The sequence below is a fragment of the Xenopus tropicalis genome, chromosome 2, assembly GCF_000004195.4.
Source record: "Xenopus tropicalis strain Nigerian chromosome 2, UCB_Xtro_10.0, whole genome shotgun sequence".
Lineage (NCBI taxonomy): Eukaryota > Metazoa > Chordata > Amphibia > Anura > Pipidae > Xenopus > Xenopus tropicalis.
In genome coordinates this window covers 34,944,879-34,958,606 of record NC_030678.2, presented here as the reverse complement: position 1 = coordinate 34,958,606, position 13,728 = coordinate 34,944,879, and the positions used below count along the sequence as shown (strand labels likewise).

General features: G+C 40.8%; 1 protein-coding gene across 1 annotated transcript; it reads right to left on the bottom strand.

Moving 5' to 3' along the window:
- Positions 1 to 1,224: 1,224 nt before the first annotated feature.
- On the bottom strand, positions 1,225 to 13,502 carry vtn (vitronectin). The gene is given in 8 exon segments (NM_001197078.1): positions 1,225 to 1,450; positions 2,606 to 2,908; positions 4,940 to 5,092; positions 5,622 to 5,778; positions 7,825 to 7,964; positions 8,122 to 8,394; positions 10,727 to 10,846; positions 13,415 to 13,502. Coding segments are annotated over 8 exon segments (1,344 nt in total). The 5' UTR covers positions 13,485 to 13,502; the 3' UTR covers positions 1,225 to 1,322.
- Between the last annotated feature and the right edge of the window lie 226 nt (positions 13,503 to 13,728).

The window sequence follows — 13,728 nt, the reverse complement described above, 5'->3', positions numbered from 1 at the left end:
TAGCATCAGGGGCAAGAGAGCATGGAGTAGGGGTAGGCAGAAGGGGTACCTTCATTGTAGCACCCTAGGCTCCCCCCGTTGTAGCACCCTAGGCAGTTGCTTCTTCTGCCAATCCCTGTTTCTGGCCCTGGCACAAAGCAATTTGCAGGCCTGTAATGGCATTTCAGAAAGAAAAATGTTTGTACCTAAAAACTGCTTCAGTTTTTATTTATGACTGCCTGGGCACGAAAGCTTGAGCAATAGCAAATGGGCCCCTAAGAGCATCAGTTTTATTGCTGTCTTTAGCCTTTGCAGTAACGACACTTCCTAAGGATTAAAGCTTTTCTTGCAGAATAAATTAATAAATATTAATATTTATTTAGTTGTGGACAGGATAAAACAAATATATAAATCAAGCAAAGTAGAACAAAAAAATTAAGTGATAATGTCCTTTAATATGGCCTAGTAGTCTGCAGGTACAGTTTGTATTGTTCCTGGCCTGCATGCGTTCCCATGAAGCTCTATGTAGTGTTTTTTCTATCTGGTTCTACTCTCATAGTGCAAACTATTTGCAGCATGGTGGCACAGTGGGTAGCTTTGTAGCTCTGCAGTGCCAGGGTCCTAGGTTTCATTCGAGCACAATGTGCAAGTAGATTGTATTGTCGCCCCTGGATTGCGTGGGTTTCCTCCCACACTCCAATAACATACAGGCAGGTTAACTGGCTTCTGATAAATCTGTCCATAGGGTGTGACTGTGATAGGGAACTGGTAGATACCATTTTAAAACTTACCAGACTGAAAAACTGATGGATATTCATGGTATATGGATAATCAGTTGGGATCATTTGCTCACTGAACAAATACCAGCAAATTTTGCCAGCACAAGTTAAAGCTTTAATGTTACATTCTGATATCAGAATGTATTTATAGGATATCATTTACAAATATGTGCATTCTAAAGTACGCATGTTTTTGATTGTATGACATTGTGCTTATTAGGCTCACTAGTTCCTACAAACACCCATGGCACTGAGGACTGGGCACAATAGATTCAAAATCTCAGGTGTGTCCAGTCCTCAGGGCTCCGGATGTCTGTAGGAACAAAGAATTACAAATATGGCTGGGCAGCATGCTGCCCTGAAAAGCATACAGCCCTTGGCCTGGGCCTTTGTGGCCTACCCACAAATTTGGGCCTGCATATGATATGTATTGTATAAGCTCTGACAGAAAACACAGGACTCAATATATGTGTAAGAAGCACATATATTTTAATTAAAACTTATGCAGCAAAGACATGACAGGTATTGGAATATTATTGTGTGATTGGTGTGATTGTTTAACCTTTAGCTTCTTGACTTCTCCAGCGTCTCATTCTTCTTGCAACCTAGCCAGTACTGCGCAATAGAGCGTGGGTAAGGTGGGTACACATAGTCCACTCTCTTTGTCCGGAGATTCACCCGGTAATATTTATCTGAAAGTACAAGCAAATAAAAAAATGACACTGGTTGGCAGGCTGCTTAAGCAAACATGGTTCTAAATGCCTGTAGAATCAATCAAACACACCCAGATCAACATGTTCTTCAAGACAAAACTCCATAGGGGTTATTGGAAAGCAGGGCTGGAACTAGGGGTAGCCAGAAGAGGTACCTGCCTAGAGCGCAACATTGAGGGGACGCTAGGCAGGTACCTCTGTTGCCAACCCCTAGTCCAGGATCTCTTACAACCCCCCCGTACATAGTGTCTATGCCTGTGCACCTTGCATGCTGTGCTTCCCCACTCAAGTCATTGTTCATGCGCGTTTTCATCTACACGTGGGGGGAGAGGGGCTAGTGGTGGGGGGCCTCTGTTGGAAAGCTATGTAGCCTGAGGATGAATGTTACATACAACCATACTGATATGCTGAATTATTCTTGACAAATAATATCAGTATATCAGATGCAATAACCCAGATGCTCATAAGAATGTCAGACAAAAATGCTACCCAGACATAGTGGGTGCATTTTTCACAAACTGCTACCCAACTTTGTTCTACTTCTGATGTCAGTAGGGCTCATTTACAAACATTAGTGCTAAATAGTGCAAGGGCGGTTGCCCATTGCATTTAATCAACTGTTAGTTTTGATCAGTCTACTACCAGTTAGAAAATCAAAACACAGGTCTGGCTGGTTGCTATGGACAAATTCAACTGTGTGACAGTATTATTATTATTATTATTATTATTAACATTTATTTATAAAGCGCCAACATATTTCGCAGCACTATACACCAAGTGGGTTTCATACATTGGACATACAGAGTAACATATAAAGCAATCAATAACCAATACAAGACGTGAAGAGAGCCCTGCCCAAAAGAGCTTACAATCTACAAGGAGGTAGATTTAAAAGAAGAATAAAAATATATAGTAGCATAGTTTATTGCAGAACACTTATCAAAGCTCCTTCTGTTTTCAAGGTTCTGATGTGAAGGGAAAACCCCCTTTAAAGTCTGCAGCAAAAATTAGGGCACCTAAAACATTGGGAAAAAGATTTTACAAACAGCTGCATGTACTCAATGAGCTGTACCTTCACTGGAGAATAGGCTGATTTCCTAGGACAACATGACAGCTTCACTTCATGCCACTCACCATTTTTAAAGAAGTAGACATTCTGAGTAGGTTGGCAACGCGATGGCCTTTCAGGAGGTAGCCAGTCAGGATCACTCTGTTCATCATCATAATCAAATAAGCCGTCCAAGGGATCAAAGCTAAAATCACTCCATGTTGACCGCATACCAACAGCCTTTCTGCGGCTAGGCCTACGGCGGGACTTTCTTCTCCTACTGCGACGTGTTTGCTTTGGGACATATATTCTGCTAGGCAGTACAGCATCCACATTATTCGGTACCCCCTTCCAGTCTTTGTTAATGTACCATGGTCCTTCAGTGCTACCTGGCAATACAACAAACACACGCACATATATATATCTATAAGATTGAGTCATTTAGAAGTCAGTGAAACTGACATTGGTTTACTAAATCTGCTACTGACTTGTCAAAGTTTATGGTAAACTAGAAAGAAAAGTTTGAGAACAAATTTCATGTTGGTTTGAAAAACGTGAAGTCACTGAATGAAATCTGATCTATTGTTGGTTCCACCCACTTTTTCTAACCTTGGGCCACAGTTATATAGGAAAAACCACAGTGCAAAGTTTGGGGACCCTGGTTTTAATAGTGTCTGAATGGCAGCAACTTAAATTTCCCCACTGAAAATCAACGAGTGACATCTGATTGGCATTTAATGGCTCCGCCTACTTTTTCTAACCTGGAACTGCAGTTACCCAGTGACTAACTCTGCAAAGGACCCTAGGATTAATAATTAATCAATGGCAGCAGTTTAAATTTAAACCAATAAAATTCAATAAGTAAATTGTGATTGGTGGTTGAGTCTAAGTCACCCAGTGACAAACAGTGGGCACCCTGGCATCAGGGCCAGAACTAGGGGTAGGCAGAAGAGGCAGCTGCCTAGGGCGCAATGATTTGGGGATGCCAGGCAGCCTTTCCTGCCTACCCCTAGTCTGCGATCCGCACATCGCCCCGCTCCGCTCTCAAACTGCGCACCAAACAACACGGGGGTGTGCTCTCAAACTGCGCATGCGCGCCAAACAAAAGGGTAGGGGGGGTGCGCGATTCTCAAACTGCACATGTGCGTCAAAACAAAAGGGGTGGGGGGTGGCTTGTGCGATGCAGGGGCGAGGCGGCCGACCGGGTAGCCTAGGGCGGCTCAGCCCACCCCTGCCTGGCATAAAAAGTGTGAGAATGGCAGCATTTTAAATTTAAACCAATAAAATTTAGTGGATGAAATCTGATTGGCTGTTAGTGGCCCAACCAACTTTTTTTTCCCATTTTTGAACTGTAGTCCCCCAGTGCCAAACTTTGGAAAGTTTGGGGACTCAGGCATAAAAATTGGGGACTGACAGCATTTTACATTTCACCATGGAAAGTAAATAGGCGAAATGTGATTGGCTGTTGGTGGCTCCACCCACGTTTTCTAACTTTGAATGGCAAATACCCAGTGTATAACTTTGGAAAGTTTAACAACCCTGGAATTAATACTTAAATAGTGGCTTCAGTTTAAATATAAACCAATGCACTTTAATGGGTGTAAATGGATTGGCTGTTGGTGGCCCCGCCCACTTTTTCTAACCCTGAATACTTAGTCAGCCAGTGACCGTGCAAAGTTTGGGACACCTAGCATAAATAGCGTGAGGAAGGCAGTATTTTCAATTTAAACAAAAAAAAATAAAAATTCAATGGGTGAACTGTGATTGGCTGTTGGCCCCCCTTTGGGTCATCCAACAAATGTCGCTGTTTCATTTTCGGTGACCCCATGATTATGTTATTCAGGTTTGGGGGCTGTAGCTTCAAAGCTGTAAGAATGGCAGCAATTTGAAAATCTTCCCTGTCAAAGTCAATGGGAAAATTGGGGGGTTCGGAGCGGCGCCACAAAAAAGTCGGGGGGCCGGATTGCTTAGAAAAGCACAAGCAACCTGCTCCGCTATAGGGTGAAGAAGTGTGGGGAGTTTGGGTACTGTACCCCTAAAACTGTAGGAGGAGTAGCGTTTAGAAAATGGGGGGCGCTAAGAAGAAGAAGAAGCAGAAGAATAAGCCAAAGTGGAAGAACAGTCTGTGGGATTTTCAACCCAACATATATAAAATAAAATTTAATCTCAGTTGCAATCCTGGTAATTACCATGTAGTTCACAAAATAAAATAAACCTTATCCTCCAGATACTTGTGGCTAAATCCAGCAGCAGATCTAAGGAGCAAGGGGGGTACCAGGTCCCCTGTGATTGGCGAACGCACAGAACAGCAGGACCAAATGCCCAGGCTCCAATCACATGGTGGCAACCAACTGAGTGGCAACCCTATGTGTGGCAATTTTCTGGCAATTTAGGAGTTGGGCCAATGATATTGCACTTACTTTTCATTGATGATCCAAAGAGAAAACTGAAGAAATCTTCCCAGCTATCTTTCTGCAGGCTCACATAGTAGCTAAAAAGGTCAGACTGGGCTGAGTCCTGGCAATCTCTCCAGCTGGGCTGATTCTGGAACTCATACTGCCAATATCTGTTTCCTGGGAAGAGAGAAAACAATGAACTGAACTGGAATCTACGCATTCTTTTACAATTCTGTCCAGTCCCAGGCCGCTCCAAAAATCCCTTAGGGATGCATAGAAAGTGGGTGAAATTTCCTGCAGTGAGCTCTAAATTCACACTTTGATAAATCTGACCCCAACTGTTCTGGGCCCATGAATTGCCAAGTCTTAACTGTGATTTACAGTACAGGTATGGGATCACTTATCTGGAAACCCCTTATCCAGAAAGTTCCAAATTACGGAAAGGCCATCTCCCATAGACTCCATTATAAGCAAATAATTCTAATTTTTAAAAATGATTTCCTTTTTCTCTGTAATAATAAAACAGTACCTTGTACTTGATCCCAACTAAGATATAATTAATCCTTATTGGAGGCAAAACAATTCTGTTGGGTTTATTCAATAATTAAATGATTTTTAGTGGAAGGTATGGTGATCTGTATTAAAGAACCTTTAACTAATAGGATCCCATAGCTATTTAATTCTTCAATCACAAAGTGCTTGTTACCTTTGAAGAAATAGGCTTTTTCTCTGCCATTGTAATTATTTGCTGGAAGGGCAAATGCTGCATCTATATTGTCTGGTATGTTGTGAAATCCTTCAGAGATACTACGGGGGTAGCCTGACTCCAGCACTCCATCAGAGAAACGCCAGTACTCCTTCCCCTGCAAAATGTAAAAAGAACAGACTCTAGTACTGAATGGGATTTGAGTGGTATGAACATACAGAAATTCAGGCACTGGCAGAACATACAAAAAGCTATTACTTCTGCAAGTTCATACCATGGAAAGGACAGTTATTACACAGTAAGCTTACAGTTAGGCCAGGGCATCATACATCCTTTCTCCTATTGCCCCATCCTACTTTCACCACCAAGTGGCTTTTTTAGGATAACTCCTTACATTCCCCTTTTAAGAGCACAATCCTCTGATACCAGCCATGCCAGATACTCCTTACTTAAAACTCACCAGGATAATCTGTACACTTTTGTAACTGGCAGGCTACCCACAACTTCCATGCCCTTAGAAGATTGGGGAGTTGAAAAAATATTTCACTGCCATGTGTGGAGCTTGATGTTAATCAGTCAGTACCCCTATTCTCTGGGGCAAGAATTTGTATGGGAATGATAATGAATGAGCAGAACGGGGCAACACAACCATTTTACACATAACAGCACCATCTAGTGACCTTGCAGTAATAGTCAGTGCATATCACTTGCATTTCTTTTTGCAAATTGGATTCAACTGTAGTAGGCACAGCACAATTGCTTCAAAAGACATTGGAATTTTGGTAAAAAAAACACTGTGTTGTGGGGAAAAAATCATTTTGATTTCATTCAAAATTGCACTTTGTACACTGCGGCAAGGTAAGTGTATGCGCCCAATAATAGCCCCACAGTCCCACTTACTCTCATACTATTATTTCCTACATTTAGGGGCAGAATTACTAAAACTCCATAATTTGTCACTTTCTTTTACTTTCAAATTTGATTAAACTCATTTCTCAAATGTCTAATATATTATAAAAAAAAAGTTGCAAGGAAAAGTTGCTGCAAGAATTGTCATAAAAAAACTCCACTTTTTCTAATTGCCGTATCGAAAATCCCGGCTTTATCAAATTGATGCAGCAACAATTGTGAAATGTTGTGATTTTCGGACAAAACCCAGGGAAATCTCTAATGTTTTGAGGCAAAAGAAAGAACTTCAAGGAAAGGGAAGCAATTGACCATTGCTAGGACCGGTCTTACCAACTGCAGGGCCCAATTGGAACCATTTTTGCGAGGCCCCCTTAGTACATTGTGAATTATGCTTAGTACAGGGGAATCCCTATGCTGCCATAGTTTTATAGTTTTTCAGGCTGTTCCTGCTGAATTGTGCTTAATACAGGCACACCTCCCAACATTTAAAAAATTTGAATAGGGACAAAAAGCTCTGCACGAAAGGGCCTCCTTCACAGGGGGCTTTGTGTGTGTGCTCTGCCTTAGGACGGTGAGTGCAGAGGTTCAAAGTTAATACTCTGAAAACTTGTGCACTCACATGGCATGCACAGCCCCCTGTGAAGGAGTTCTCCTTTCGTGTAGATAAGATAAGCAATATATATGTAAGTAGCAGTCCATGCACAGGTTTTTTTTTAAATAACTCAGCGGGGAGAAATGAGCTTCATTGCCTGTGGGTGGAAGGGAGGGGGGAGTTAAAGCTACTGTTTGTCAATGCTGCGCAGGGCCCCCATTGGCGTGGGGCCCGATTGGGCGCAATAGGTCCAATTGGCCTAGGACCGGCCCTGACCATTGCCATTACAATTGACTTCTAAATGAACTCAGCAAGTTTAATCTGTGGAAATGTGGAATCCTAATTTTTAGTCGTTTCAATGGATAGTAAATCTCGGAAATGTTGCAGTTTTTTTTGTCGGCAACTTTTTTAACAAAAAATTTGAATCGAGTTTACAATGAAAAATCGATGATTAGTAAATGAGCCACTTAAACTCAGCTAAAGATTTATTTCCATTCATGTGTCTTCTTTAAAGTGACATGCTCACCATTCTATAAACAGCAGAGCCTCAGGCACTCAATCAAAAAGTAGGACGGAGACACACAGCTTCTTCAGACATTTGCTAAAAACATGCTCCTCTTTCCAAGAGAGGCTACATATGGTTAAAGCAGTTCTCAGTGGAGATGTAGCAGTACAGGTAGGAGTCTTTTCATGTTGACTTACTTTGAAGAGATAGGTCTTCCCTTGACAGTTAATGCGAGTGAATGCAGCATCAACAGGACCCTCTATGCCCCATACATCCTTGATAAGTTTTGGGTATCCATCCAGTGCCCTCTTGTCATCAAGTTCATAAAAGTATTTGCCTGGAGAATGGAAGGGAATGGGAAATTTTATATGCTACAAAAAAATCACCTATTGCCAGGTTATAAAAAAATTGATTGCGTTATATATGAGATGGATAATACCACTACACAGATGTTCAAAAACTGACCCCACATGCTATCCGTAATCAGTATGTACCTCGAAAGGCATAATTGGAACCATTTTTTATATTAGTGAAAGCATCAAAAGGTTTGCCACTGCATAGCTCATCTTCTGACTCTTCGGCCTTCTCCGGCTCAATTGCTTCCTCGGCTGTTGAATTTGTTGCAGGTTCCGTTGGGTCATCTGGAATTTTAGTGAAGACTGTTTCCTCTTCCCCTTCAGCCATTGGAGCTAAGAGGTCTGGTTCACTGGTGTCATTGTCATAATTGTATTCATCTTCTGGAATCTCAAACACATCACCTCGTGTTTCTAAAATGGCAAAATGTAGTTGGTGTAATACAGAGAAAAACATATTTAAGTTATGTCTTAAATATATCTTGTGACTACAGCGCTGAGTATTGCAGAATATAAACTGCCATATTACTCATATTTTTATTTAAATAAAAATACAGGAGTAAAAAGAAAGTCCATGAAAGGGTCATTATTTGTTCTATTATTACATTTTGCTGTGTATTTGTCTAATACATATTAAGAGGTGATGCATTTTCTTTTTTTCTCTCTGACTATTCCCTCTTACAGTTATGCAGTTTGTTTAGGACTTTAGGATTTTGCATATAACATGACTGCATTTAGGGGCACTTCTCCCCAAAACCCTGCCCCTCCATACGCAGTATATGCTTTTTTTTATTTGTCTTTAATTCTAAACATTATTTAAAGAAATACTGACAACAGTATTAAACCCTTTTTTGCATATATTATAACTTTGTCTTTGCAAGCTGTTTATTTTTATAAAAGTAATTTGTCCGATGCTTTTACATTACCTATTTGATCCCCATCTTCCTCTATGAGGAGGCTGCATTATTTGTGCATCAGTAGTCCATTAGAATTAGAGACAATTAGAGAAAAATGATCAACATTACTTTTAGATAACTTTTAACGTACTTTAATATTTTGAAGAGTAGTATCACTTAAAGGTCACCATACAGGAGCCGATAAAAGCTATCAATGGACCACATTGCCAGCTTATTGGCCTACCTGACCAATATCTGCCCACACCCCCCCCAAAAAAAAATCCTGTTGGGGAAGGAGCACATTGGCTCATTAATGCGGTACTCACTCAAACGACCTGCACCCTTTCAACATCCTTTCAATATCACCCCCCACAAAATTGGGAAAGATGCAATTATTTGGCAGCCCGGACAGATGAGCAAATGTTTCAGTGTATGGCCAACGATAGTTTGTTTTAGTGGGACTGTTGGGTTAGGGCTCTGGCACACGGGGAAATTAGATGCCCGCAACAAAACTCCCTGTTCGCGGGCGACTAATCTCCCCAGATTGCCATCCCACCGGCAAAAATGTAAATCGCCGGTGTGATGGCATACGTGGTGGCGCGATTTCACTGAAATCGCGCAAGTTTCCTCTCGAGGCAACTTGCGCAATTTCAGTGAAATTGCGCCGCCGCGTATGCCATCCCACCGGCGATTTACATTTTCGCCGGTGGGATGGCAATCCGGGGAGATTAGTCGCCTGAGACACGGGAGATTTGTCGCAGGCGACTAATCTCCCCGTGTGCCAGAGCCCTTATTGATTTTAACCTGCAATTTGTAAGATCTTATGACAAAGATAATGCATCTTGCACATCTATTTCTAAACCTAGTTTTTTGTTATTCTCTGACATACTTTTTAAAGATCTTATCCCCTCCTTAACTTTGTTAAGGCTACCATTGGTCCTCAGGATTGCAGGAAAGATCGTTATTGGTACGTGTATGGCCACCTTTAGAAGGGAATCACCAGGAGTCAGAAGATGGCTCCTGCATCAGTAAATTAAACTTTTCTTATTCTTTCCAGTCTCCATACAGACAAAACAGCAGGGGGCACTCCTGTTACACATTCATGATATTAGCTATTTTATCTCAAATTATATGCCAGTAAAGCTCGGCCTGTGGCTAAACACTGACACTGTGGCTCAAGGTGCAGGCACATCCGATAGCCAATTAGAACGTAGGGGTGATTGTCTCCCTGTGATAAACGCAGGCCAAGAATTCTCTAAACAACTTTTTCATTGCAGCCACTGTGCTGGCCCGGGGTGGAAATTACTTGAGAGAAGAGTTTTTTCTTCAAATTGAATCTGACCCATAAGTTTTTATGTGATAAACCATAATATTATGCCTTCGCATTAATTGAACCAAGCCCTATAAATTAAGGGTCTGTTCACATATTGCATGCAGGGCTTTACCAATATATTGATATATCTCAGTGCAGAGCATCCAGTTTTGCCTGCCAAATTTATGAGGGCACCCTTGCTTTAACAATTACAGTATAAGCAATTTGAACAAGTTTTCTGTTTTCCCTTACTTATAAACAATATCCCCCATATGTAATAATAGTCGCTAGGTTTGCGCAGTAGCAGAAACCCATAGCAACCAATAAGGTTGCTATGAGTTACTGCTCCTGGGAAAGTTAGTGCCATTTATTACATACCCCCCTCTGACTATAAAGTTCCCCTGCAGAATTACCAATCAGCCAAGATACAAGGCTGTGCAGAACCACTGGAATCCATAACTTGAGCAGCCTGCAGAGTGGATTGTGTGCGTTAGGTTATGAACATGAGACAAATTAGGAAGCTGCCATATTCTCTTACCTTTGGGTTTGCAGACAGACATATAGTCGATGCAGCAGCTTTCGTAATGAACACACAGGATGTCACACTGGCATTTTTTGTTGCCATCAAAGCCACTAAAACAGCGGCCAGCACAGGATTCTGAAACAAGAAAGCTGGGAGAGTAAAGTCTCTCTCACCTAATATTTTCTGTTTAATATCCAGTACAGGTAAGGGATCCTTTATCCGGAAACCCGATATCCAGAAAGCTCCAAATTACGGAAAGCCAGTCTCCCATAGACTCCATTTTGATCAAATAATTCAGATTTTTTAAATTGATTTTCATTTTTCTCTGTTATAATAAAACAGTGCTTTGTATTTCATCCCAACTAAGATATAATTAATCCTTATTGGATGCAAAATAATCCTATTGGGTTTAATTAATGTTTTATTGATATTGTTTAGTAGACTTAAGGTATGAAGATCCAAATTGCGGAAACACCCCTTGTCCAGAATACCCTCGGCCCAGGCATTCTGGATAACGGGTCCTATACCTGTACACCCATAATCCAGAATGTGCAGAGCCTGGGGTATTCCAGATAAGGGGTCTTTCCATAATTTTGATCTCTTAAAAAATCTCTCTACTAAAAAATCATTTAAACATGAAATAAACCCAATAAGATTGTTTTGCCTCCAATAAGGATTAATGATATCTTAGTTGGGATCAAGTACAAGGTATTATTTTAAAAATATGAATTATTTGGTTAAAATGGAGTCTATGGAAGACAACGGTCCCATAATTCTGAGCCTTCTGGTTAACAGGTTTCTGGATAACGTATCCCATACCTGTAGTACTAATGTTTAGATTCAGAAAAAAGCCTCAATTTGCATTTATAGAAAATTTATATCTAAAACAAAAGTTGTTCTTGGTAAGAGTGTTTTTATTACATCTTGAAACATTAATGAGATAATGTATTCCTAATAGTGATGAACAAATTTGTTCCGTTTTGCTACGTCAAAAAATTTGCGAATCTTTCAAAAGATCCGTGAAATGGCGAAAATGTTGTGCAGCAAAACTAATCGTTGCCCGCTGCTATTATTTTGTTGCGTGGCTATTATTTTGTCGCCCGCGGCTATTATTTTGTTGCGTGGCTATTATTTTGTCGCATGGCTATTCTTTTGTTGCCCGCGGCTATTATTTTGTTGCGTGGCTATTATTTTGTCGCACGACTATTCTTTTGTTGCCCGCGGCTATTATTTTGTCGCCCGCGGCTATTATTTAGTTGCGCGGCTATTCTTTTGACGCCAGCGACTATTCTTTTTTGACGCCGGTGACAATTTTTGCATGCGGTGAATTTTTCCGCAGCAAATTTTTTCATCCATTTCGTGAAACAATCCGCCAATGGCGAAACACGGAAATTCGCAGCGAATCCATGCCTGGCGAAACAAATTTTACCCATCACTAATTCCTAACTATTTATTATATGCGTATTAGAGCTTCTAGTTACACCGTTTACATCTGGTCTTGTTCTTTTACAAGTCACCAAAATCCAGCATATTTATAGGGCCTAAAGACACACTTTAGTACTATGTTTTTTTAGATCTAATAAGAAATACTCTAATACTGTCGTTTATAAATGGCATCCAATGCTTGATAAAGGGATTGTCTTGCCCCGGAACGTTGCACCTCCACAATAAAATTTGTATGGGTTCGCCCTGCTTGTAATTGCTCTGAGTGCCATTGCCTTCTATTTTTTTAATAAACTTCTTTCACATATAAATTATGGGTGATATCCCAGCAGTGAGCACCAACCATTTGGGATTTTGCTGCGCTACCACCATTAATGTGGGCATGGTCTTAAAGGCTCTTGTGATAACATGGGTGTAGTTTGAAGTGGGTGTGGTTAAAAAAGGGGTGAGTGGGCTAAACTGGTATTGGCTGTCCACCATGTAGGCCAAGAAAAGTCCGGCTTCTGTTCTACAGAAGTTGCACAGCACTGCTCTACACAATAAATCTCCTCCGAATACAATACCTACTAATATCATCCACTAACACTTACTGTTAGGTAATTGAAAATCATCATTGTTTTATATATATATATATAACAATTTTTCTTTAAATTCTATTCTAAAATGATACATTAACTCACTGTTAGCTAAACACTGATGACACTATAACTATAATTTTAGTCTCCACAAAATAATTTTAAAGACATTTTTCCCTCTAGATTATGCATAGAGTCTTAGCCTACTTTAGATGAGAGATGCTACATGTATGTCTCTCCATCTAATGGAAACTACAGCTACCAGCATGCCTTTGCTTTCAAGGGTGATTTTGGATCATCTCTGTGTGACCCGCCAGAAGCAGGCAGAATAGGGAGGTGCCCAGGAAGCAAAGTTCTTACTTTTTTGACCGTACCATCAAGTTATCTCTTCATAAAGATAATTCATGTGTTTCTCAGTTTCCTGTAGGTTTGCGTTCCCCCCTTAATTCAGCATGTGAATTGCTGGTCATGATAAGCATGTTATGTATGTACAGTACTTTGGGGGGTTTGCCACCCCTTTAGCCTCAAGAACCTTACTAGTGTGGATACTGATGATTGGCAATCAGACTTGGTTGCCACAGGAATCACAGTTGTAATTCAAGTCATCATTTTACAATCCAGTTGTTCTGCCTCTTCAGTCTGACAGACCCCCTTAACAGCCCCATACTCCTGGATTTTTACCTACCTTCTGCGGCCTGGGCTGCTCCAACTGCCCCCAACAGCAGCAGTAGTGCTGGGAAGAGCAGCACTTTCATCTCTTTCCCTTCTGCTCGCTCAGTCCTACTATGGAACATGCTGCTCTCTGAACCCCTGCTGTAGCCTAATGTTTGTTTGACCTTACACTGTCTCTGTTTGTATGATGACAGAGAGATAACAGTAAATCATTTAATCCCACACAGTGTTATTCCCGTAATCTCTGTGACCTTGCTAAAATATTTTCTGTGTTGGTGAAAAGGAGGTATACAAATTACCATGAATTTTCTGAACATGCTTTACTAG